At 38.8% G+C, this 23,295-nt stretch overlaps 3 protein-coding genes across 5 annotated transcripts in view; all 3 read right to left on the bottom strand.

The window, feature by feature from the left end:
- Window positions 1-1,023: 1,023 nt before the first annotated feature.
- On the bottom strand, window positions 1,024-17,878 carry wizb (WIZ zinc finger b). Of its 3 annotated transcripts, none has more exons than XM_026214251.1 (18): window positions 17,625-17,878; window positions 17,013-17,155; window positions 15,986-16,166; window positions 15,497-15,581; window positions 15,212-15,366; window positions 13,622-15,109; window positions 12,548-12,736; window positions 11,654-12,127; window positions 11,140-11,508; window positions 8,516-8,656; window positions 7,615-8,184; window positions 6,993-7,448; window positions 6,395-6,871; window positions 5,738-6,271; window positions 5,263-5,474; window positions 4,878-5,169; window positions 4,622-4,784; window positions 1,024-3,792 (listed from the first exon to the last, which is right to left on the bottom strand). In XM_026214251.1, the coding sequence occupies exons 2-18, from the start codon at window positions 17,115-17,117 to the stop codon at window positions 3,480-3,482; spliced, it is 6,204 nt and encodes a 2,067-aa protein (XP_026070036.1). In that variant the 5' UTR covers window positions 17,118-17,155; window positions 17,625-17,878; the 3' UTR covers window positions 1,024-3,479. The 3 variants fall into 3 exon arrangements, with proteins under 3 accessions (XP_026070036.1, XP_026070026.1, XP_026070046.1); XM_026214241.1 differs by having other exon boundaries at window positions 15,497-15,662; XM_026214261.1 differs by lacking the exon at window positions 12,548-12,736 and having other exon boundaries at window positions 15,497-15,662; window positions 17,625-17,877.
- A 1,117-nt stretch (window positions 17,879-18,995) lies between these two features.
- Window positions 18,996-22,237, bottom strand: LOC113054423 (N-acetylmuramoyl-L-alanine amidase). Its single transcript, XM_074559841.1, is given in 8 exon segments — window positions 18,996-19,190; window positions 19,192-19,225; window positions 19,306-19,495; window positions 20,950-21,073; window positions 21,075-21,130; window positions 21,133-21,185; window positions 21,187-21,419; window positions 22,232-22,237. Coding segments are annotated over 8 exon segments (891 nt in total).
- Window positions 22,108-23,295, bottom strand: part of hspbp1 (HSPA (heat shock 70kDa) binding protein, cytoplasmic cochaperone 1) — a 5,206-nt gene continuing 4,018 nt past the window's right edge. The window contains exons 7-8 of the mRNA XM_026214274.1: window positions 23,083-23,194; window positions 22,108-22,704 (exon numbers count right to left, since the gene is read on the bottom strand). Coding sequence (XP_026070059.1) covers window positions 22,624-22,704; window positions 23,083-23,194 — 193 coding nt within the window. The 3' untranslated portion in view covers window positions 22,108-22,623. The remainder of the gene's footprint in view (window positions 22,705-23,082; window positions 23,195-23,295) is intronic.

Below are 23,295 nucleotides of genomic sequence, written 5' to 3' on the forward strand. Positions count from 1 at the left end.
ACTACACACAACCCTCACTGAGATAACAAACACTGTCACTCAGAACACACTGAGAGGAAAAACACTACACACAACCCTCACTGAGATAGCACACACTGTCACTCATACTAGCATCAAACACCAATACAGAAAATACTCACTTTTCATCTTTACAGTTTAAACAATTTCACTGACTTCATACAAAGTCATATTTTCTTCAAAGAAAAGACTGACATTCTTTCACATGATTGATTTACATTTCTAGAACATAATTCTTTAAGGTAAATGAAAATTAGCAGTTTGCTTTAATAGTCTGCAGTAATTTACGAGAAAATAAATAAATAATTTTCAGGGCTAATCCTGAAATTGCAATCAGAAGTGTTTGAAATCTATTCTGTTTTGAATGTGTGGTTCACAGTTTTGACAGCAGTGTGTTAGCATTTGAACAAAGTGCTGTAAATCCACAGTGTTGTACAGGTTGGGGTTAAAGTCGTGGGATAAGTGTGTAGAGTTTTGAAAATTGTGTTCAAGCAATGAAAAATGAACTAGAGTTTGGTCCACATGAACTGCTGCTGTGCAGACTGTAGTTAGAGTTTTGCACATGTGACTCCAGTTGTGCTCACTGTCGTTTAGCAATCGAAAAATACTATAAATAATACAACTTTTGAATTTAATAATGTTAAAATTAACAGAGTACTAAAAGCTTTAAAACTATTTTTTATTGTTAGTTCATGTACTTATTTGTCAACATGTAATAGTTTATATCTCGATATATAGTTGTCACAATAAGTAACATGGGATTTGTGCCCTATTCATGAAAAGCAGCATGCATTTTACAAACAGTTCAGGAAGCTTGTTATCTCTGTTCCCATCGCGTCGACTTTAACCATTTACCAGCTGTTTGTTTTGCTGTCGTACTGTTTACAACAGTCCCAACGCTGATAAGACATATGCAAAGGAACGTCACGCTCCGTAAAACGAAATTATGCCATTGCTGATCATCCTCTTGAGTTATGACTCAAAAATGACGCGTGCAGATTTCTTGCCGAGATTTCAGATCACATTTATTGATTTTCATTCAAGAGCAGATTCACACGAATCCTCCTCTGGTCAACACTTCCATGTTTTTTTTCTCTTTCAGCCACAAAAAGTTTTTTCATCTCTCTCATACACACAAATACTTGTACAGAGACTGCAGTCTAAACCAGCTGAGGAGATCTTTAGGAGAACGTACACCATCAGCTGTAAAGCACATGCCAACTAGGCAACAGTCACAAAATGACCCAACTAAGCAATTACATAATGTACAGAGCAGATGCATTTAAGACACGTTTTTAGAGTCCTTGCATAAGGACTTGGAACAACCTTCGATTAAAAACCCATTCACATCCACTCATCCGCATGAGCACCAATGTCCTGTATCTTAAAAGAGAAACTGACAGAATAAAAAATAAAACACTGATCTATTCCACTGGTATGCAACTGCAAGTAAAGGAACGCACGTCTCATTAAAAAACACAAAGCATTAAAAATCGAAATAAATTCACAATGATCAAGATCACATTTGAAGTGTTAAACTGTTAATATCTTCTTCATGTCTGTACATATGTTAGGTTAGATATATCAATAATATTCCCTTTTTTGGAATACTAAAAGCCTAACAGTCAAGAGTTAAGTCATGAAAGCTGCACCAAACATCCATAGTGGACCGGTTTGTGATTGCTTTCCTGTGCAGATATGGACATTTAACCAAAAACACTCGTATATTTTGGAGACAGTCACCGCATTTGTGGTTAAAATTATCATAGTCAATTCCTGGGACCACAGTTTTTGGGTAGTACTCATATTACAACTCAGTTGTCAGTTTTATATTTTTTTAAAGCAAATCCACAGCAGAAAATCTGCTGCTGCCATCGACTGCTCAAAGACAAAACAAAGGACGTGCAAAAAACTTACAAAGTAACCGAGAGATGTGTGACATTCTCTTTGGCACATTTTGTCACTGGCATATTTCTACAGTTAGCGTTTTTTCAAATTGGTACAGGGAAAAACTAAGTAAAAAGCATCATAGATTTAGCACTTTATGCTCAGAAAAACTAAATATATATATATATATATATATATATATATATATATATATTTAAATACACAAGAGTTTGAACACACAAATGCTCTCTAATTCTTCACTGATAAAAGTGCATTAACCTTTTACTCTAGTGAAACATTCAAATGTAGTGTAGCCAGATAGTTCAATTCTTTCAACATTCAGATGAGCCATAAATTTGGGTTCTCTTGAAATGCATCTGGAAAAAAAAGGTGACATTTATAAGCTTAAAATACTTCGGGCCATCAACTTGTTCCAAGGCAATTTCTCAGAAAGCTTCATTATCATTTAAAATGTAACCAAGACTTTTAGACAGCTGCGTTGGCGGTTTCATTTGGAGTTTACTTTGTGCCAAGCACAGAATTAACGAGAAAGCTGCTGTGAAAATGCAGCGATCTAGGATCGGATTCATCAAAGCATTATGCAAAGCATTGCATGAGCTTGTGCAAACGCGCTACAAAATAATGTGACATCCAAAAAAGCAACAGAGGCATAAATACGTATGGTTGAATTCAACTGGAAGGCATGACAGAATTTGCATGCACATATTGTACAAATGTTGGTCGTTTAACTAAGTGTGCTTAGCTTATTTAAATATTTAGCAGCAACTGGTTCCAGACAAATTTGATCATCATCTCTAAGTGGCAAGATTCAAATGAGATTATCAAAACGTCAAAGATTGCAGTGGGATCGTTAACCAAAAAGAAAAGGCATGTCCCCTTTAGACACGAATCGGTGTCTGCTTAAAACGAGTATTTCATATTTTTTTGGTAACTGCGTGGCAGTGCAAGCTTGTAGTCAATTATCGCTGTCACAAACTTTGAACTTGCAAATGCTAGAAACAGATAAGCTTTGTTTCAAGGGGTCAAGGCTTTTCGTTTAAGTGCTTCATAGTTAAACCATTTAAGCTTGAGTTTTACATCTGTGCCTTTTTTTGATTGTAATTCTCTGATCTGTCGACAACTTAAGAATACATTTGGTAAGCTAAACAGTTTCGTGAGTTCGTTTTGAACAACAAATATTAGGCATTGGGTATGAGGGCCAAACAGCTTACAGAACTGAACTCACCACATACTCATTCTGCTTTCCACAACAAAGCATATCCACAAAACATAAATGCATGGGGAAAAAAGTGCATAATACTGTGACTTTTTCTTGTTTATAAATACCGATTCTTACGAGATGAAAGGGAGATAAAAACTGCCATGGCAACACGAATCTTAACAGATGCTTGCGATGTAGGTCAGGTCAAGTGGGTCACTAGCTGAGATTTTTCGAAATATCTCTCCCTTTGATCAAGATTTAAATGATCAGGATGGGTAAAAACAGAAACAAATTGTGGAAATAACTGATGAAGATGATGGCATCTTATACATATGTAGGAAGGACACATGGCCTAATTAGCAGGAGAAGGAAGTGGCTCTGCTGTGGCCGGCTGCCCCGCGGAGGATTGGTTGGGTGCGGGTGTAGGTGTAGAGGCTGATGTGGGCATAGTTGCAGGCTTTGGGGAGGGTGCAGATGGAGTTGTAGTGCAAGTGGAGGTAGCAGCTAAGACTACGGGCTTGGGATCAGGAGGGTCACTTTGGGCAGGAGTGTCATTTGCACGTGATGCAGTCTTGTTGTAGTTAAGATTGAGGATGTGCTGCTGTAGGTGCCTGATCCAGTCCTCCTGTACCGAGAGAGGGCCGTGAAACTCCACATCACAGAACCTAAAAGAAATTAATTACAAATAAATGACAACTGGTGCTGAGGGCTTGCACATTTACAGCTCTTTTAAACATACAATCTAGACACCAAAAAGGCACTCAGAACATGAATATGATCTGGAGTAAGCAATATGTTTTACATTTTAAGCATAGACATGCTCCCATAACAAAGACTGTTCCAAAAGACAGATACATCAATTTAGGCTGAAAAAAAAACAGATATTATTCTTATTCTTATTTGTATATAATATAGAATTTGAGTTGAGAGAGATAGTGATTATAAATATGATTTACTTAGCAAAACATTTCAATAAATGTAATATATAAAATAAGCTCTAATAAAAAAATATCAATAGTCACACTGTAAGGTACAGTTCTCGCTATTAACTATGACTTCAAACCTCAAATAACTCCTCATTTGCTGCTTATTAACAGTTAGTAAGGTAGATGTAATGTAGGGTTGCATTAAGGGATCTAAAATATGCTCATGCAGAATTAGGCATTAATATGTGCTTTATAAGTATTAATAAACAGCTAATATGCTAGTAATATGAGTGTTAGTTAATAGTGAGAACTGGTCCTTAAAGTGAAATGTTACCATACCAATTTACTATTGCATTAAACATACGTGCAGTATTTATTTTTATGCTTAATTGAGCAAGTATAGCAACATGCTAGTGTCAGCTCAGAGCTGAGAGAAGTAAGGTTACTGCTTGTTGACACGTGGAGTTGCTACAATTGTAGATAAGGTGATTATAAATATTACTAAACAGAGCAATATCTCTAAACAGAGAGATCTAATATGCAAGTACAGAACTAATATGGAACTCACCGACACTTGAGTGAGTAAATTTTACCCACAAGGCTAACCAGTGGGGTGGAGGGCGGCTTTGGCACAAGGGCAGGAATGGTACTGGAGCGAGGCTTCGGGGGGCCACTCTCTCCCTCCCCTCCTTCAGAATGTGACGGGTGTTTAAGTGGTCGTCTCTCTAATCCTTAAGAGAAAGAAATCTGCAAATTAGGTACAATTTTGCAGGTAGATAGGAAAAAGAGAACAGGAAGAGATTAAGGTAAAGCTGAACTCAGACCTCGTGGCAAACGCACGTTGAGTTCACTATGAGCCACCTGCGCATGTGGAAGGGCATTACTGGAACGCTGACTGCCAGGCTGTGGAATAAGGCCATGCTGAGTGGAAGTTCCACTCCTGTTTTTTGTATCTGTTCCCCGTGACGATGATCCCCAGGAACAACTGTTGACATCCCGTCCAACTGCTCTCTTCTGAGGCAAAGTGAGAGATGCCCACTTGGCCACAGTGGGCTTTTGGGAAACAGTTGAAGTAGGGTCAGAGTCGCAGGATGGTGAGAGAGTGGAACTGCACCTCTGCAAAAAAATTTACAGAAATTATAATTGATATTAAAACTGAAATTTCAGGGGTAGTAAAGAATCACAAAGTTGTTCAAGATGCTTTCATACTTTCTTTTGGGTATAACGGGCTCCTTGTGCATAACTTTGCTGCATCTCTGCTGCCTTCTGTGGACGGCTGCGTATCCAGGCACTCAGTGTCTCGATAGGTGAACCATTTACACACCATTCCGTCACGCCAAACTGTCGTAAATGTGCTCGAGCATGACTGGCCAGCGCCTTCCGGTTTTCAAAGTAGAATCCACAGAGTTCACAACTGGCATCTGGAAAGGAAAAACAAAAGGATTGTTCTTGCGACTATTTGCACAAGGAAACAAGGAAGAAATAATGTGCCAAACTTGCAAACAATGCGTAATTCACAATAAGAGCAGAAACATCTAAAGAAAGCAAATAAGGTCAGTTATTTGTATAAATAAAGTCAATATATATTTTTTTATAATCACCAACATGATTGCAAAACAAATGGTCTTAAAACAATGCGATGGAGAAGAACCAAATAAGGAGTTTTGTAAAAATATACCCGTACCCATGTGGCCTACCCCATGCTTCTCTGTTGAGGTTTTACCCTTAAATGAATAGTCCTGTGAGGGAGGCAAGAAGTTTCTAGATTGGATGAGCAGTTTTTCTCCTGGCGGTTCCTCCTCCAACATCACCTTCTTCTTCAAGGGAGGCACTCCAAAAATCTTCCCCACAGGTGAGGTGGAGGATAAGGCAATGCTTCCCAGCCCATGCTTATGGAGGCGTGAACCAGAGTGGAGCAGGTTAAGAGGTGACTTACGGGACAGAGCAGAGGACTGATAGCCCGTACTGTTCACTGAAATCCCACCATCCTGTCCCGGTTCCTCCTTTATGCCCAAGGCAACAGATGCAGGGGTAGTGCCTTGTCTCCTCATGACTTCCCACAGTGTGTCAATTGGTGAGCCATTCACAGACCACTCTGTGATACCCATATGCCTCAAGTGTGAACGTGCATGGCTTGAGAGGCCTTTGCGGTTTTCAAAGAATTCGCCACAGAATTCACAGCGAATATCACGGGAAGGTTCCTTCTCCTGAGTCATAACTGTAGGATGAAGGAGAGTAAAAAGACAACAGATTGAGCTGGGAATGATTTAGGCTTCCATTACGATAAATACAAATGCTAAAAGTAAACGAACAAACACACATCACAGGTGTGAAAACCTACCCAAGTTGACTGGATAAATACTGTCTGAAGTGTTTAAACTGGAATGTGGCTCTGGGTTGTAGCTTTCATTTACTCCAATGTCTGATCCTTTCATGGTAACCTCTACAATTTCAGGCTCTGGTTTCAGTTTAACCAGCTCTAAGGTTGGGGAAGAACTGGCAGTGGATGTCGAAGGAGACATTTTGCGGTTAGTAGGCTGGTCGTGGCTTGGTGTTTGGGCAAAGTGCAAAGGCTGGCGCCCAAGCACAATACCTGGCCGAGACAGTCCTGGGCTCTGAGATTTGGGGGACTTTAGAGGCATGATTGAAGGTAGGCCTCGGCTAACTATAATCTCTTTTAGTGTGTCAATAGGTGAGCCATTCACAGACCATTCGGTGATCCCAAGTTGGCGCAGATGGGAGCGGGCATGACTGGAGAGGCCTTTGCGGTTCTCAAAAAGTTCTCCACAGAATTCACAGCCCACATCTTTCATTGGCTCTGGTAGAATTGTACAGAACATTTTATCAGATTTAAGACAGTTAAGGTGTGTAAATTACCTTCGGTAATTGACGAAGCAAACAATAGACAAGGACATGCAAAAACACATAAAAGTTGTTACCTATAGGAAAGGACATCACTTCTCCACTACTGAAACGAAGGACTTGCAATGAAGAGGGTTTCAGCCTCTTTGGAGGTGGGCCCAATAAGGGGCGGGTAGAAGAAGATGTAGCTTTGGAGCCAATGGTTGTCTTCAAAGAAGAATTTGCCGTTTTATATAGGACAGGGTTGGAGGGAAGCGATCTCTTAGAGGAAGCGGAGGGTTGGAGGGAAGTCATGCTGGTCTTCTGGGACCTTAGGTCCTCAGGACCATCTGAGAGAAAATAATTTGCTCTGTGTTTAAAGTCATCAGTCAAGATGAACCGGTTGAGTAAGTCAATGGGGGAGCCCTTGGATTCAGAGTACTCAATCCCAAAATGGCGCAAATGGGCACGAGCATGGCTCGACAGGCCTTTTCTTGTTTCAAACCACGCACCACACAACTGGCAAATAATGTCTTTAGAGTCCACGTCCATTGCTAGAAAGGAGTGTGAGAGGAATAGACAAGTTTAAGAAGTGTAAGAAGGACAGATATCAAAATGTGCAAAAGGAACAAACTGATGACCACAACACTACAAAAAACAAATCACAAACAATTTGTTGAAACTCTTTATTAGTATTTACTACATAAAATGTGTTCTTACTAAGATTCAAAGGGGCATCCGTTTCTTGCGGTGCCCAGAATGGTTTGTTCGGACTGGAATGATTTGTAGACTGGTTTTTTCCTATGGTCTTATGCTCCTGGGATCGCAATGGTGAAGACACGGGTAGCAGGGAAGAGATGGGAGCTTTTCTCAGTACTGGGGAAGGGGACCGAGACTTTACAAATGGAGAGGAAGGCAGAGAACCAGCTGCAGAGTGAGTAGTTGGGGAAGAGGAAACTTTAATAGTGGAACCCGCAATAGAGAATGGGACAGTGGGATTGGTGTCCAGCAGCCCTTCTTCAGTTTCAGCATCTTTTGTGGGGCTAGGTATAGGAACAATATGGGCATGGAGCTGGGGCTTCTTAGGAGATTCCACAGTAGAAGAGGTGCCAGTGAAGTGAGCATCAATGGAGCGTTCCTTAGTGATCTGGTAAAGGAGATCAATGGGTGCACCACTGTTCTCCGACATGCCGATGCCGAGCTGCCGTAGGTGAGAACGGGCATGGCTGGACAAACCACGACGAGTCTCAAAGGTAGCACCACAAAACTCACATTTCAACAGGTTAGAGCCTGAAAAACAGAGAAATGGTGATTCAGGACCTGTCTACACTTACTCACTTTTTCAATTTATTCACTATGCAGAGTTAATAAACCTTTACCTCCACTGTGGAAATCAAAACTAATTTGTGTAAAATGTCACGTATAAAGACAAAATCAAAGTGACATTCCAAACATGTATGAACCTGTATGAATCTCTTTCTTTTCCGTGTATTTTAAAGAATATCCTCAGATTTGGAACAACATGCTAGTGTGTAAATGATGATGGAGTTTTCATTTTTGGGTGAGCTATTATTTTAAAAGTAGATTAAAAGACTTGTGATTCAAATTAAATTCATATTACCCATAGCGTCTGTCTCTTTGGATTCAGGGCTCCTTTCCTCAATTGAGAACAGGGTCTTTTCTCCTGGACTTGTGGCCAATTTATCTGTAACAGGTATTTGGGCCTCGTCTTCTTCTTCTCCATCCTCTGCCTCCTCTCCACCTGTATATGCATAGAAAGAGACATTTTTTTATTAATGAGCTAATTGCAGTCAAACCGCCAATGTCTCAAATTAAAATGTCCCTTTAACACACTGTATCTAGCTTTACCTTCAACTAAATAGAATAAATTACATTAAATTAACATTTATTTTCATATTTAACATATTCATGCTTTAATTACCTGGCCAGCTGCTTCTGTAAGATTACCTGTTAAAACACATCTGCAAAATATTTTCCTCATTATGGGGACAGATACTTACAGGGCAATCACAAAATATATAGTTTGATGTCTATTTTAGAAAAAAATAAAAAATAAAAATAAAAAAGTCAAGGTTTTAATAGCCCTTAAAATCCACATAAATGTTTTCCTTTAAGATTATAAACTGTAATGATTTCCAGTCATACTTAATAGCATTCAATCTCCCAATTCTTTAATTAATCAGTGACTAAATAATTATTTTCTACCTCATTTCTTATTTTCTCTAAACCACCATATTGCACAGAAAAAAAAAATTTTGATTGCAATTTGTGGAAGGAGTTAAACTTAATGACTGAGAGTTTGTAAAACTATAAAGAACATTCCTGACTAACAGCAACCAACTGGATTAGAAAACAACAGGTAGTTCTGACTTAAGAGTTATTTGATTTTGATTTCTGGAGTCTAACAATTAGATGAACACACAGACTGATACTTTATTCACTCCAGAGGTCACTTCAGAAGGTCTGCATTAAAGGAGCACACAGTGATTTTCTCTTGAAGCTCCTGCTGGTCTTGCTCTTCTCAGCATATTCAATATAATAAGCTGTGAACGCGTTCCTGCGGTGGGCGTTTCTGTTCTGTCATTTGATCTGTCCTAGACACATTTCTAGCAACATCAGCCCCTTTTCTGCTGAGACTGAAAACATAAATTCACTGTAATGGCATAAACCAAGTGAAATAACCAGACAGCAAATCTACAATTCATGACATTAAATACAATAAGTTAAACACGAACGTCCACCGTTTAATAATTTATTCAGACCAACATAAAACGAAACAAGCAGCGCTGACATTTTATTTTCAAAAATGTTTTTTGTGAAACTGCGTGGTAAAAAGACTTAAGAACCAAGAAAAATGAAGCGTTGTTGCGCTCATTCCAACATTAAAAAAGCACAAGTAAAATAAAATGGCGAAGACTTAGCCTAATTTGGACATACATGCAAAATAAAGACATACATGCAAAAAAAAAAAAGCCGTCATTTTCACAGAACATCAAAAACTGCCTTTATTAAGCACCTGAGCGCAAAACGTCACATATCGACACTTTTCAGATAGAAAAGTGTTCAGACAGTAGGGGAATGAGTCTACGTGCACTCTGTCTCACTGGATCATTGTTGGCATCAGTGATTTAAAAGGCGCATCGGGTATGATTCTTAAATGGTAACACGACTGCATGCCATGCAAGCTTTGAAAGTGGCGAAGCTCCGAGCACTTGAATCTCTCATGCATCCCCATGCAGGGCGCGTAAGTGCACGCACTCACCATACAGCGACTGCAGCGCATCGTACTTATTACAACACCTACAGTCAGACAATTTTTCCGCTTTTGTTTGTGTCTGCAGGGAGGTGGAAGCAGCCATTTTGCCCCGCACACATGCACTAACGCACCAGGCGTGACGAACCGAATAAAGGCGGAGACTATAGGCAAAATATTAAAAGCAAGACATCAATTATATTGATGAAGATTGCATTAAGAAATGAACACGTGTTCTGCACCATACAAATATCTTTACAACTGCTTTCACAACTGCACCTGACAGCATAACAAAAATCCCAAGGCATGCACAAGCTTTTGAGGTTTCTCTTTAGTGTATTCTGAACTTCTGAAAGCAGATGAGGTAAAGGCTATTTATTTAATGAAAAATCAACTTTTGAGTAAGTAGCTACACAATTTCACAATTTATGTATGATCGTATATTGTTTCATCAACCTTTGAAAAAAAAACTATCTAAACATGATTTAAACAAGACACAAAAAAAGTGATCAAAAAGTGGAACTAGACTAAGCCCACTAGTGATTTTGCATTTCTATGAGAAATGACATTATGACTAACATTTCAGGTTTTACAATAATATTTGTTAACTATTTTACATAATCCTTCTTTTGCTCTAATGACAGCTTGCACTTGACATAAGTATGGACTCCACAAATTTGACAAAAAAAGAGAAATTGTTCTCTAGCATTACTTTGTTTCATAGAGCATCAAAATAATCAAAGAATATCTGACCTTTTGTACAAATAAGCTTGCATTTGAGAAATAATGCAGCCTCTTACATATGTTTTATATAATACATTTGTAAAAACTTTGTGCATCATAATTTTCTAACAAACATTTTGCAGTTATATAAAGAATTCAGCAAGTAAGAACTATTACATTCCTTATGGCTTAATATTTTACTATTTTTACAATTCCAAATCAAACAGAAGTAAATGCCATCCACTTACCCTCCAATTCACTGATACTGTGTTCTTCCTTCCAGCGCAGTTTTGGAGAGTCAGAAGAAAGAGTGGTGGGTTCTGCTGTCATGTTCTCCTCATCCTTCATGTCTTTCCTGCTCTCTTGCTCCTCATCAGAGTTTTGTTCTTGATCTGACTGGAGAGTATGAGGGGTGGCAGTAGGTAGAACAAGATCTGGATGCTTGGCAAAAAGCTCTCGGAGAATATTAATGGGAGAAACCGTGACTTCCCAGTTGGTGATGCCGAAGTCTCTGAGATGGGCTCGGGCATGACTGGAGAGACCAGCCCTGGTGTCAAAGCCGGCACTGCAGAACTCACATCTCATCACACTGAAGGTTGATGGGTCAAAGTTGGCGACTAGAGGAGGTAATGGAGAGAAGAGCATCAAAACAAGATATATAAGCCATTGTTTCTATTAAACTCTTATGAGACAGCAAGATTATAAACATTAAAAAAATAGTAGGTAAAAAGCCATCTAAATTTACATTTACAAAAACCTCACCTTTTTTCTTCTTTTTCTGATAGGAGAATTTCTTCTCAATAGCATTGACCTCTTCTGGGGAGATAAAGTGCCTTACATTGTAACTAACACCCACTCTGTTCAGGTGACCCCTAATATGATTGGCTAGTCCGATGCCATTATGGAATCGATCCGAGCAATAAGGGCATTTTCTTTCCACATTCTTCAACAACCCCTCTCTATCATCTTCATCATCATCATCTTCCTCAGTTAATGCACCAATAAGGCGATTAACAACATCCTCTTCATCTTCGTCAGCATTAATATCATCATCATCCTCATCATCATCATCATCCTCTAGCTTTGCAGCAACAAGTTTGCCTTCTACACTCTTCTCCTGACTATCAGATTTGTCTTTGACTTTGGGTTCCTCCTGTGCTTCAAGCTTTTTGCTGTTCTTCTTTTGTGAGGGGGAGTTGGATTTGAGATCCGGATCATTGGCGGGTGGCTCCGTCCCTGGGGTGGGGAGTGGTCATAATGTGGTGTCACAAAGTGTTCAACAATTATAAAAAACAAACAAACAAAAAACATCAAGACTAATATTCCACAATTTCAAGGTTAAATGCAAACAAATGTATCTGGGATGCAAAGAGAATGGTGACAAGCTGAGTTAATGGAACAGTTGTTCTAAAATGGAAAGTCTGTCATCTTTTATTCATGCTCATGTTGTCCCAAAATTCAATGACTTTCTTTTGTGGAAGTAGAATTTCTCCTTTTGTGTTGCATGGAAGAAAGATTGTCATATGGGTTTGGAACATTGTGGTTAGTAAATGATGACAGAATTCTAATTGTTGGGCTCATTGTAAACAAAAGGAACAGCTTGGCCTGGCTACTCTGCAACCGTTTAAGATCTCTGTGGCTCTGCTCATCACTCACCCATCACCCTGCTGCATGAGAGGGGAGTTTGGAGGTCAGAGCTAAGAAACTCTATGAGGATGAGAGGTAACTTGTTTCTTAGCTGGGCTTGCTGCCCCTCAAGCAACCCCAGCCTCTCTGCTGCCCCTCGGAGGCTGGCTGAGAAGCTGTTCTTCAGCTGCAAGGCCAGGGCAGGTACCTCCACAGGGTCTGCAGGGGAAGGGACCAGGTTCAGACCAGGGTGAAACCTGGGATTTCCCCAAGTTTATGGCCAAGCATGACTCATGAGAACTTCTAAAATTTCAAGGCTTTCCATTTGCCCCCCATTCAAGTATTGGTCCTTGCTGACTATGGCCACTGATTCGGTTTACTGTTTGGAAAAATATTGAAGGCAGAAAGTCTGTACACCACCGGCAGTGGCTAATAGTTAGCACTGGCCAATGGAACAGGAAGTAACACTTCAAACACAATTATAATAACTGGCCAATGGAATGGGAAGAGTCACCACACTCCTTTAGCCAGCGGCCAATCAAACAGGAAGTTGCAAGGATGATTCTGGCACACTGAATCCAGGCATCACAATAGCACAAAAATACATACAGTGCATATACACATATACATGCTTCACTACAAGACAAAAGACAGAAGTACAGGTCATGTATTTATTCAGATTTTGCCAGTATGAATTTGGAGTTCAACAATGAAATTCTCATTGTTCTATTGTGGGGTTTAATGACAGCATTATTTAATGTGACAATGTTATAAAGAGATGGTGAGAAATTGATGTAAAATACAGATCTTTCAGAAATTTGATAGTAAATATATCAGTAGTTTATTGCACTGGTAAATCTAGTTTATTTGACAGAAATACGGTTGATAATGACAAGTGTTAACATTTACTTACTACATTTACATTTATGCTTTTGGCAAACACCTCATCCAAAGCAACTTTTAGGGTTAACAGTTATACAGTTTTATATACTGTATATTTCTGTTCTTTGGGCACTGAAGTCTTGCTGTTGTTACCACCTTGACAGTTTAACTACAAGGCTAAGCAATGACTGGTCTTGGTGTTACAACCTGATATTGACTTACCTTTTTTGGAGTCTTGTTTTGGATCATGTTCTGGTTCTGGTGTTGGAATGTCTTCTATCTGGCCCATATCTTCAGTTTGGTTCGAGATTTGGACTTGTTTTTTCATAATGGGAGTAAGGGTGGATTTAGGATCCAGTCTTGTACTCGCTCTTGTGCGCCCACGTTTACCCCTTTTAGCCCGGATTGTGCGTTTATTCCCTATGCTCTTGAATGCCACATCCTTACGTCGCGGAGCAGCCCTTGGATTTGGCAGAGATGAGACGAGATGCTGAAGTTGTGGAACATTCTCTTCCACAAGATTAGCCACAGTTGTCCTGGCCTCTCCGGTTTGTCTCAACTCCCCAGCAGGGGCTGTGTCATCATTCAAACTTGCTTTACCAGGTTGGTCTGTGGCCTCCCTTGGGGTTGTAGAAGCATTTTGGCAAGACAATGAACTAGAGTCCACCTGTGAAGGGCCACTTTCAGGCTGTGTTTCTTTAGATTTTTTTGATGTTCGGATGGGGTACCTCTTATTGAGAGGTGACGTGACAAAAGTTGATGTAGCAGCTGCAGAGGACTGAACCTGTCCTTTCTTGCAGGACTTCTGCTGAAATCGGGGTGAAGTTCGATAGACACCAGCCCTTGTTCGGGTGTTGTGCATCTTGGCATGCTCAGCAAATTCTTGAGGCAATTCAGAGCTAAAGTTGCACTTAAGACACACAAACTGGCTGACCTTCGTTGACTCTTGGATGACTGGCTCCAATGCCTTACTGCAACTTGCTTGCTCTGCCACCCCCTTGTCCCCCTCATTTAATTTTCCAATCTCTTCAAGGATTTTCTGCCGTGACTCCTCGTGGCATTGCTGATGATCTTGCAGCAATACCTTGTCTACAAACTCCAGACCACACTCTATGCATTCAAAAGCATTTTTATTAAGATGTCCACTCCAAGAGTCTTTCTCTCCACATTGCAAATTCTTCCCAGATCCACCGACCTGGCCATGCTCTCGCATGTGTTCACGTAGATGGGTACGTTTCTTGAAGTAAATGCTACATTCTACACATGTAAAAATACTTTGGGAGAGGTCTCCATCCAGTTGGTGATCTACTACTGACCTCTGCCTTCCTCGTACCTTCTCTTCCTTTTCCTCTTTAAATTTGAACTTACTTTCCCCAACCTTTGTGGTTTTCCCATGCTCCTTTGATCCCGAGGGTTTTCCTCTGGTCCTTCTGCCGGCTCCCGTTGTGTGTTGCCAAGTGTCTAAGCCAGAAAAAGGCCTCAATATGGCTCTCTTTTTTCTTCGGCGCTGGATGAAGGTGCAGTGTGCCCAAGGTCCAGGCGGTGGACTCTCTGGCTCAGAGTCTCCTGGGAAGGTGTATACATCTTTCTCTTTGGTATTCTTCTCTTTCTGCCCTCTACTATTAAGCATTTTCTGCTCAGTTTTCTCTTCTTTTTGGCATCCCTCTTTTGGTGTAGTATCTGGTAGATTACTCACTTTGTCTTGTTCCACTGCAAGTAAACAGGAAAAAGGTTTTATTGACTTAAGTCGTTTTTTTATACGATGGTGTTATTGAATCAAATGCATTGGGGTACTTTAAGTTGTTATTTTACGTTTTGCTGTATGTTTTGGTAGGCTGGAGTCTGTAGTTTTCGGCTCCTTGTATGTAACATCTACTTGGTTCTCTACCTCCAGAGGGGAAAGTGGGATCTTTTCAAGAAATAAGTGTTTGGTTTCCACAGGTTCTTGGCACGGAACAATGTCAAATCTGCAAGGATAAGGATTCAAATGGATAAATACTTTAAAGCTTAATATTTATCTCCATCAAACCCCTCAAATGTTAAAAAGTATGCACTTTTCTGTAAACCTGTTCTTATGTATATTCCTCTGTCTCTCACCTGTCTTCTTGTTGTCCAGAGCTGGGACTTCCTGGGCTGTGAGCAGCCAGACCATGAGGGTTGGAAAAGTGCTGAAGATCTTCCTCTGACATAAACCATTGGAATCCACACAGGAACACAAACAATATACACATGACAACAGAAAGCAGTAGACTCACAGTTATATCTACAGCATGTAGACGAACAAAACCATTAACGTTGTTCACAGAGAGAAACGTTTCACAGTACAAACACAGAATAGCTCAGTCTGAAACTAGTTGAATCTTTGAAGATTCCCATTTCCAGTCAGCTTCTTACACTTTTAGGAAAAAAGGTACAAAAGTACCTTTTGAAAAGATACACTTTTGTACCTAAAGGGTGCATATAAGTTACTAAAATGAACAAAAGTGTACCTACACCTTTTGTATCTTTTTTCTAATAGTGTATGATTCAGACATGCTTGTATTTTTCACTGACTTGAAAGTTAGAATGAACCAGAGAAACAATTACCGTCCAAGGTTTCTTTCTCCGAGTCCGAGTCCCATGTCAGAGATGAGGGGAAGGCTGAAGATCGCGGACTCCTCTGTACTTTACCACATTGCTCCAATGTGGGGAAAAAGCATTTTGGACCATCTGAATCTCCATTTCCATCACCCTTCTCCATTGTGTCTTCACAATGCAATAACCCCCCCTGTGAGTTCAGAGTTTTGAAACAAGTCCAACATTACATAAATCTGTTTAGGAGAGGAATAAAATGCTGCAAGATTCTCACAAAGGTGTACACTGATTGTTAAAAGATATATATAATGACAGTGTATAGATAGTTGTAATTAAAAGGTATTAAACTGTATTAAGGCAATGACTCCCAAATATTTTTTAAATATTCATATAGAGTAACGGTTAAAAGAAAAAACGTCTCCTTTCATTGGAAAAGTGAATGTATTATTTCAAAGGGAAAAGGGGGAGTTAAAAGCTGTGTGCCAGTTTGCACAATATCCTTCCTAAATAGTATCCAAAAATAGAATTAGTGTGTCACAAATTGTAGTATGTTGAAATAAGTATACCTCATATTAATAAAAACACAGGAAATGGGACATTGATGGATAATCAGTATCAATATGATCAATACCTAACTTGATTAAAAAAATATCCACATTATATTGCATCTGCAACAACATTGTGAACTTTTAGAAAGATACATTTGCTCATTTGCTTTTAAATGACTCATTATGCAAACACACTGCATTCTCTGCGCGACAGACCACGATCACCGTGCTGCTTCAGCTCTAATAGTTTAGGAAATTAAATGAAAAGTGAAGTGGAAGACGTTAACTGTGAGAAGATGATTGACAGGGCAGTTTAAACAGTGACAGGATGCATGTAACTAAGTAACACTATTATGATGAACTAGTATGTCCCAAAGCTTGTCTGCTATTATGCTGCTCACAAGTATGTCATTTTTCTTTACAAAAAGAGTAGGCTACGTATTTTTAGGGCACAGTATAACTAGGCGAATTGGTAGGTGCCTTGAATATACCAGGAAGGTGCAGCTGAGTAAGGAGGTGGATGCTGAAGGCAGTAGCCCTTGGCTGGACATCAGATCTTGAGGGTCCCTGGTCGAGAGATCCTCCTCAGGCTCCATGGTTCCCTTGGGTACAACTGCTGTCCACTTCTCCTGTCCTATATTATGAAGAGCAATTCTAGTAACAACTGCAGGCATAGATATGGACCCGAAGCCTCAAAAGTCAAATTATTATGGGGTCTTTAAAGAAAACATATAGAAGAGCATGCAAGATGTTTATAACCTCATGAGGCTAGTTCAATGATAAATTATAGTGCTCTGTGCTGTCCAACCTTTGAAAGAGTGCATTTGAAAAACTAAATCTTTGTGTTCGATTCCTGATTCGTGTCACTGACCTATTTTATCATGCCTCATTTCCTATGTTAATAATATCAAATGAGACCGTTTTTACTGGGAAAAATATATCCATGTCGGCTCCCTTAATAAATGGGCTTGTCTATGTAGCTTTCATGTGTTTATAACCTGCGATGTCAGGACGATCTGCAAACGCTGTCCTTCTCCAGGAACACAGTGTGTTAAAAATGTTTCTGGATGTGTGCGGCGAGGAGGGAATTGAGCAACACTCACGGAAAGCGGCCTGTCTTTGGAATCTTCTGCGTCCAATCACATCGCGCTCTCCATGTCCTTTATGGATTCAAGTTGCACGAACGCACGAGCGCTTACAGAGCATGTGTGCGTTGCGTGTTTTGCGTCCCGGAGCGTCGCTGCCTTCCCTCGGGAGCAGCGGGGAAAGCATGTAGGGCAGCTAACGGTGAAGACCGCCTTTGCACTCTAAACACCGGACTCCATGTTGTTAGTTTCGGAGGGATGGTGACGTTGGTGGGGAGGGGAAAGAGTTTATGTATCAGCCTCGCTGTAACTCTTTCACAGCAGGTCGAGAGATGAACGACACCTGAGCAGTGCGCTAACAACGGCGCTCGTGCGCGGTGCATAGCGGACTGTTTCAGTACTTTGAGGGGGCGAATAACGTTCTTATAAATGTCACTATTTTTAAGAGTTAAAAGAATGTAAAATGCTACACTTCAAAATGGTAAAATAATTATATATATATATATATATATATATATATATATATATATATATATATATATATATATATATATATATATATTATTTTTTTTTTTTATAAATCTGCTATATGAATAAATGGAAATATCAGTTACCTGCATGATATCAATAATAATTGCTCCTAATATGTTACATCTGTATGTGTCTGTCTGTCCTTCTAAACATCTATTTGTGTGTGTGTGTGTGTGTGTGTGTGTGTGTATGTCTGTCTTTATGTATAAACACTATAATGTTCAGTCATACTGTTCATAGATGTCTTTGGCAACTGTTATGTACTATGCGCAAATACTGTTAACTACTCATATTTTAGCAAGAAAATGCCTTAGAACTTTTACAGCTATGCAATTATTTAATGAACAAATCCTAAATAAATACATTAATGTAATTAAAATCAAGCTACATTTAAGGTGAATTGTTTTAAACACTGTTTAATTTAAACCACAGCATTAGTTTTGTTAATTTACAAAATAATTTTAGCTAGATTTGCTGATTTTATTATATTCTAACTATTTAAAATATGCAATGTGTGTGATCAAAATTATGTACTTGAACGTTATCAGTTTGTAAAGGAACTGTGCTTTTTACCAAATGTAAAGGCAAATTACATTTTTTGCCCATTTCTAATGTCATGTGTAAAATCCAACAAACTAAAATATAATAGATATGATGTTTAGAAGGAATTTCAAATGTATTCATGTACTGTTTTACCGAGACACAATTAGTTGATTGTGTTCATTGTTGCTGCTACAGTCATCAAGGCAAATAGCTTTGCAGAGAAAAGCAGAGAAACACACACACACACACACACAGTTAATGTCTGAACTGTTACATTCTGTGAACCACTTTAGTACAATAAATCCCATGAATCATTTATCTTTTACCTCCCAATGCACCCATTTCTGGATTTTCCGGTACGAGGTGTTTCCTGGGCATTCTGTGGCATCGCACCATGTCCATCACACTCTTGACAGGAAGGATGGAGGTATAATCACAGATGAAGCAGAACCCATAGCTTATAGAGTTGTACCCTTAAGTATAGGCTCTGACCAAATTCCAGCCACGGCCCTTCGTATAGGTTTCCATCAGAACCTGTAACAAAACTACTGGGGACAAACAATGATAATTATAAGAAATTAAACCACACAATCAGATTTATGTTCCAAACTGGGACTTTCTTAACCTGTATCCAATGTCAGACCATCCATTGGTTTGCTGGTTGCGCTGCATGTCACTGGCACATTGGTCAAAGGTGGTGCAAGGCCTGGAGGGTTGAGATGTGGTGGATTAAAACGTACGGCGCAGGGAGAGACAGACAGAAGGGAGAACCACTGCATCTCACCACTGAGACCTCGTAATGATCTTGGGACAGACTTGAGAGGGAAAAATGCAATGTGAGAACACATTATTGCTACTGACCGATTGAAAGTTGATGATAAAAAAGTGGTTTATTTACTTGGTGGTGTTCAAGTGATATTATTAAAATATTTATAATTTAATAATATTAAAATAACATAAAATATCACAGTTAAAAAATTGTCAAAATTGAAGGTGCAGTATGTAAAATTGAAAGCTAGAGGTTGAAATGGTTACTGCAGTCCAAATTCAATAAATTGCATATAGAGTTGTTTCTCTCTTCCCCTTCTCCTCAGACTCACACGGGTTGCCAGATTGAGGACATGTAAAAAGAACATAATGTGATTAATTAGCTATCCGCTGATTAATTAACTCATTAGTTCCTTGTTTGGTATTGTGTTCCATTCCATTGTCCAGAGTTCCATTGTCTTGTCTAAGTCTGTGGTAAAGGATTAGGTCCCCCAAAAATTTGCTTGTGTTTTACTCACCCTCAAAGCATCCTAGGTGCATATGACTTTCTTCTTTCAGACGAATCCAGTTGGAGTTATTTTAAAAATTGTCCTGGCTATTCAATCACTGCAGTCAGCGGGTGTTGCAGTTGAACAGTCCACAAGTCGTCAAATAAAGTGCCCGCATCCATAATAAAATGTGCCTCACATGGTTTGACGACTTGTCAACTGTTCAACTTCAACATCCACTGACTGCAACGATTGAGCTTGGAATAGCCAGGACAATTTTTTAGACCGCATTCGTCTCAAAGAAGAAAGTCTTTTAGACCTAGGATGCTTCAAGGGTGAGCAAAACACAATCTAATTTTCTTTTTTGGGTTAACTAACCCTTTAAGCTGTTGTGTGATCTGTTTTCCTGTGTTCCTGGGTAAGTTTTGAATTAAAGACTTTAAAATTATTAAATTGGATTATTTGTCTTCTTGTGCTACTCAGCTGCCTGTAAGTGCATTGATTTATCCTTGTTTTAATATACTTTTTGTCATATAATTTCTGTTGAAATTGGCAGTGGGTGAAATCCCACAAACCAAAATGAAAACAGACATTCCAACACGGAACACACATTTCAAAGTGGAAAAACTTGCTGTTCCATTGCTTTTCCGAGAAATTAGTAGAAAGCATGTTTCTTAAATATCTGCTCTGTTTCTAAGTATTTTATACTTTAGTACATTTAAAAAAATTACAGCACCATAAAGGCAGCTTAAAATATATACTTAAAAATAACAGTAAATAAAAAATATAGCAATATTTTGTAAGACATTGAAATATTTAAATAAATATTTTAAATAAATGAAACAGTCTGTATGTTAACATTGGTTATAAGTAAACTGATTTAGTTGGTGGTTTAAAACTATAAAATAGTTAAAAACATTGAAAAAGTTATATTAAGGAGATGTATTCATAGAAATAAATATTGTTTAAAATATTCATCAGTATAAAATGGTTAACATAAATAATTTAATTACCTGAACACAATTAGACAAATTGGTCAAACCCTTGGTTCATAACATCGTCCAGCCTCTTCCTCTCAGACTCATTTAAGTTCATTAAGCGACCAACTGTTAAAGCCTGGACCATTTGTCTTTTTAAGCAAAGAGAAACTGACAAGCTTTTTGAAATTCATCCTTCGTTTCTGACTAATCAGACGGGCGCTGTGTCGTCAGGCTGGTCGCTGAAGTAACTATTCAGCAAGTCACTCACGGTGGTTAGACGTCGAAACTTCTGACTCGAGGATGAACCCGTTCATACTGACGATTATTAGGGCAAATCAGAGACCTTTGGGGGTTGCAATGCTATCCCAGATACCATTAGTGCCAAAAGAAACAGTGGATTGCTAATTGTGGACATGATCTAGAAAAGAGGCAACCAGGTTGTGGGTCAAAGTTAAAGGGTAAAGGCCTTGGATGGTGGACTGCAGCCCAGCAAATACATTGTTCTTGTGAATCGGTGGAAACTAAGCTTCAATTTTACTATTTATCGAAGCAGCCCTTGATATCTAATTTACTTTGTGTTATGTCCTATCATAGGATACACTAAAAATCAAAGTGCTTCAAAGGGTTCTTCAAGCGATGCCATAGAACCACCATTTTTTGGTTCCACAAAGAACCATTCAGTCAAAGGCTCTTTAAAGAAACATCTCTTTCTTACCCTTTTATAATCTGAAGAACCTTCTTTCGCCCCAAAGAAACTTTTGTGAAACAGAACGGTTCTTTAGATGTTAAAGGTTCTTTATGGAACCATTTAGAAAAAATGTTCTTCTATGTCATCATGAAGCATCTTTATTTTTAATAGTTTAAACAACCTGACCAGTCCACCAATTAGAAAAATAGCTAGGATTTTCATGGAAATTTCCATTTCAATCTTAAGTGAATTCAGGTCAATTGGGAAAGTTTTGACATCAAAATGACTGGAACAAGATGTCCCTATTATCCTGGATAAACCATGTTTTTTTATAATCCAAGAAAAGTGTGTTAGTCCTTGTTCTGAAACAGAGCGCAGTTTAAAGATCACTAGTCCTTTCAGTCCTTATCATTATACAGTTATCATGGGATCAAAACTAGGCGCAGTATCTTAATCAGCTACTTGAATCAGGACAATAATAAACAACTAGGTCCAAAAAAAAATCATATTGTGGCTGTTTTACTTCAATAATTACATTCAAAGCACAGAATCATAGTTTTTACTTAAAACAAACAAAAAAAAGGCATAAAGCATAACGTTTTTATGCATCTGAATCTTGAAACTCACTGCCATGTTTTGTTTTTTAGATCATGTTCCGCATAACGGCTTTGCATCTGTAAAGTTGTTCAGGTGTAAAGAGGATTTAAAGTTGACCCTAAACAGCACATAACTGACAATAACAAACACATACAATAAACAAAATGTACATACAAAATGTACATATTGATAACATAACGAGTGTTTGTGTACAGTTCATGGTATAGGATTATTCAAGAGCACACATCGCCAAACTAAACTCAGAAAAACTCAGAGTTCAACGTCTCTTTTTCTCTTTATCAAAGTTCCTCTCTTCATCATTCTAGATCAAGTTTTTGTTTCTCTCTTGAACAGAGAGCAAATTCAAACTCCGGTTGCTTCTTTGGTGTTTGCGCTGCATAGCAGGAATCACCAACAAGACCTCAGCGATCCATCCCATTGTCATCCTGGGGTTGCCCTTGAAAACAAGCCGCTCTTAACCGTTCACAACAGTCCAGTTCCTCCTGCAGGAAAGAAAATAATCATTCATTCAATCATAAAGTCATTATAGACCCATCATACTGGCAAAATGTGACATGTGGAACAGAGTACTGAATGAGAGAATGGGTAAAATTGCTTAAAGTCATCTCAGAGGTGAAAAAAAGCCATTTAATTTTGATGATGGATTACAAAAGTAAACTATGTCTTTGGGAGAATTATCCAGGCTGTTGTTGTAAATAAGAACTCATTAAGTTCTTATTTACTCTATTTAGGCACATCCTTAAATGACAAGCCTGGTTAAATAAAAGTTAATTATAATCATATTCACAAACAAATCACATAAAAGAAAAGTAAATAGGGTCCATTTTGATTTCATGTTGACTTTAAAAACAGAATTTTACCAGGCTCTCCTCTCGGCCCTTTAGGTCCTGCACTCGCTGCTTGAGCAGTTCCTCCAAACCAAGCGATGCATCTCTGCAATCGTTCACACCACGGGGAGAGTCCTCAACCAAGCTTCAAACATACATGATAAAAAAAACCTGTCAGAAACCTCTCAAACTACAAAATCTGATGTAATTCCACCAGCATACTGCAGATTTGTTTTCATCATGCAA

The sequence above is a fragment of the Carassius auratus genome, chromosome 3 (genome assembly GCF_003368295.1).
Source record: "Carassius auratus strain Wakin chromosome 3, ASM336829v1, whole genome shotgun sequence".
NCBI lineage: Eukaryota > Metazoa > Chordata > Actinopteri > Cypriniformes > Cyprinidae > Carassius > Carassius auratus.

What these genes read in the sequence shown, in the direction of transcription:
- wizb (XM_026214241.1), bottom strand. Translation starts at nt 17,117, where the DNA reads ATGGAGCCTGAGGAGGATCTCTCGACCAGGGACCCTCAAGATCTGATG. An exon ending in GGAGAAAGAAACCTTGGACG is followed by an intron (nt 15,663 to 15,985) that starts GTAATTGTTTCT and finishes TACATGCTGTAG; the next exon opens with ATATAACTGTGAGTCTACTG. An exon ending in ACCAAAACATACAGCAAAAC is followed by an intron (nt 15,110 to 15,211) that starts GTAAAATAACAA and finishes GTTTACTTGCAG; the next exon opens with TGGAACAAGACAAAGTGAGT.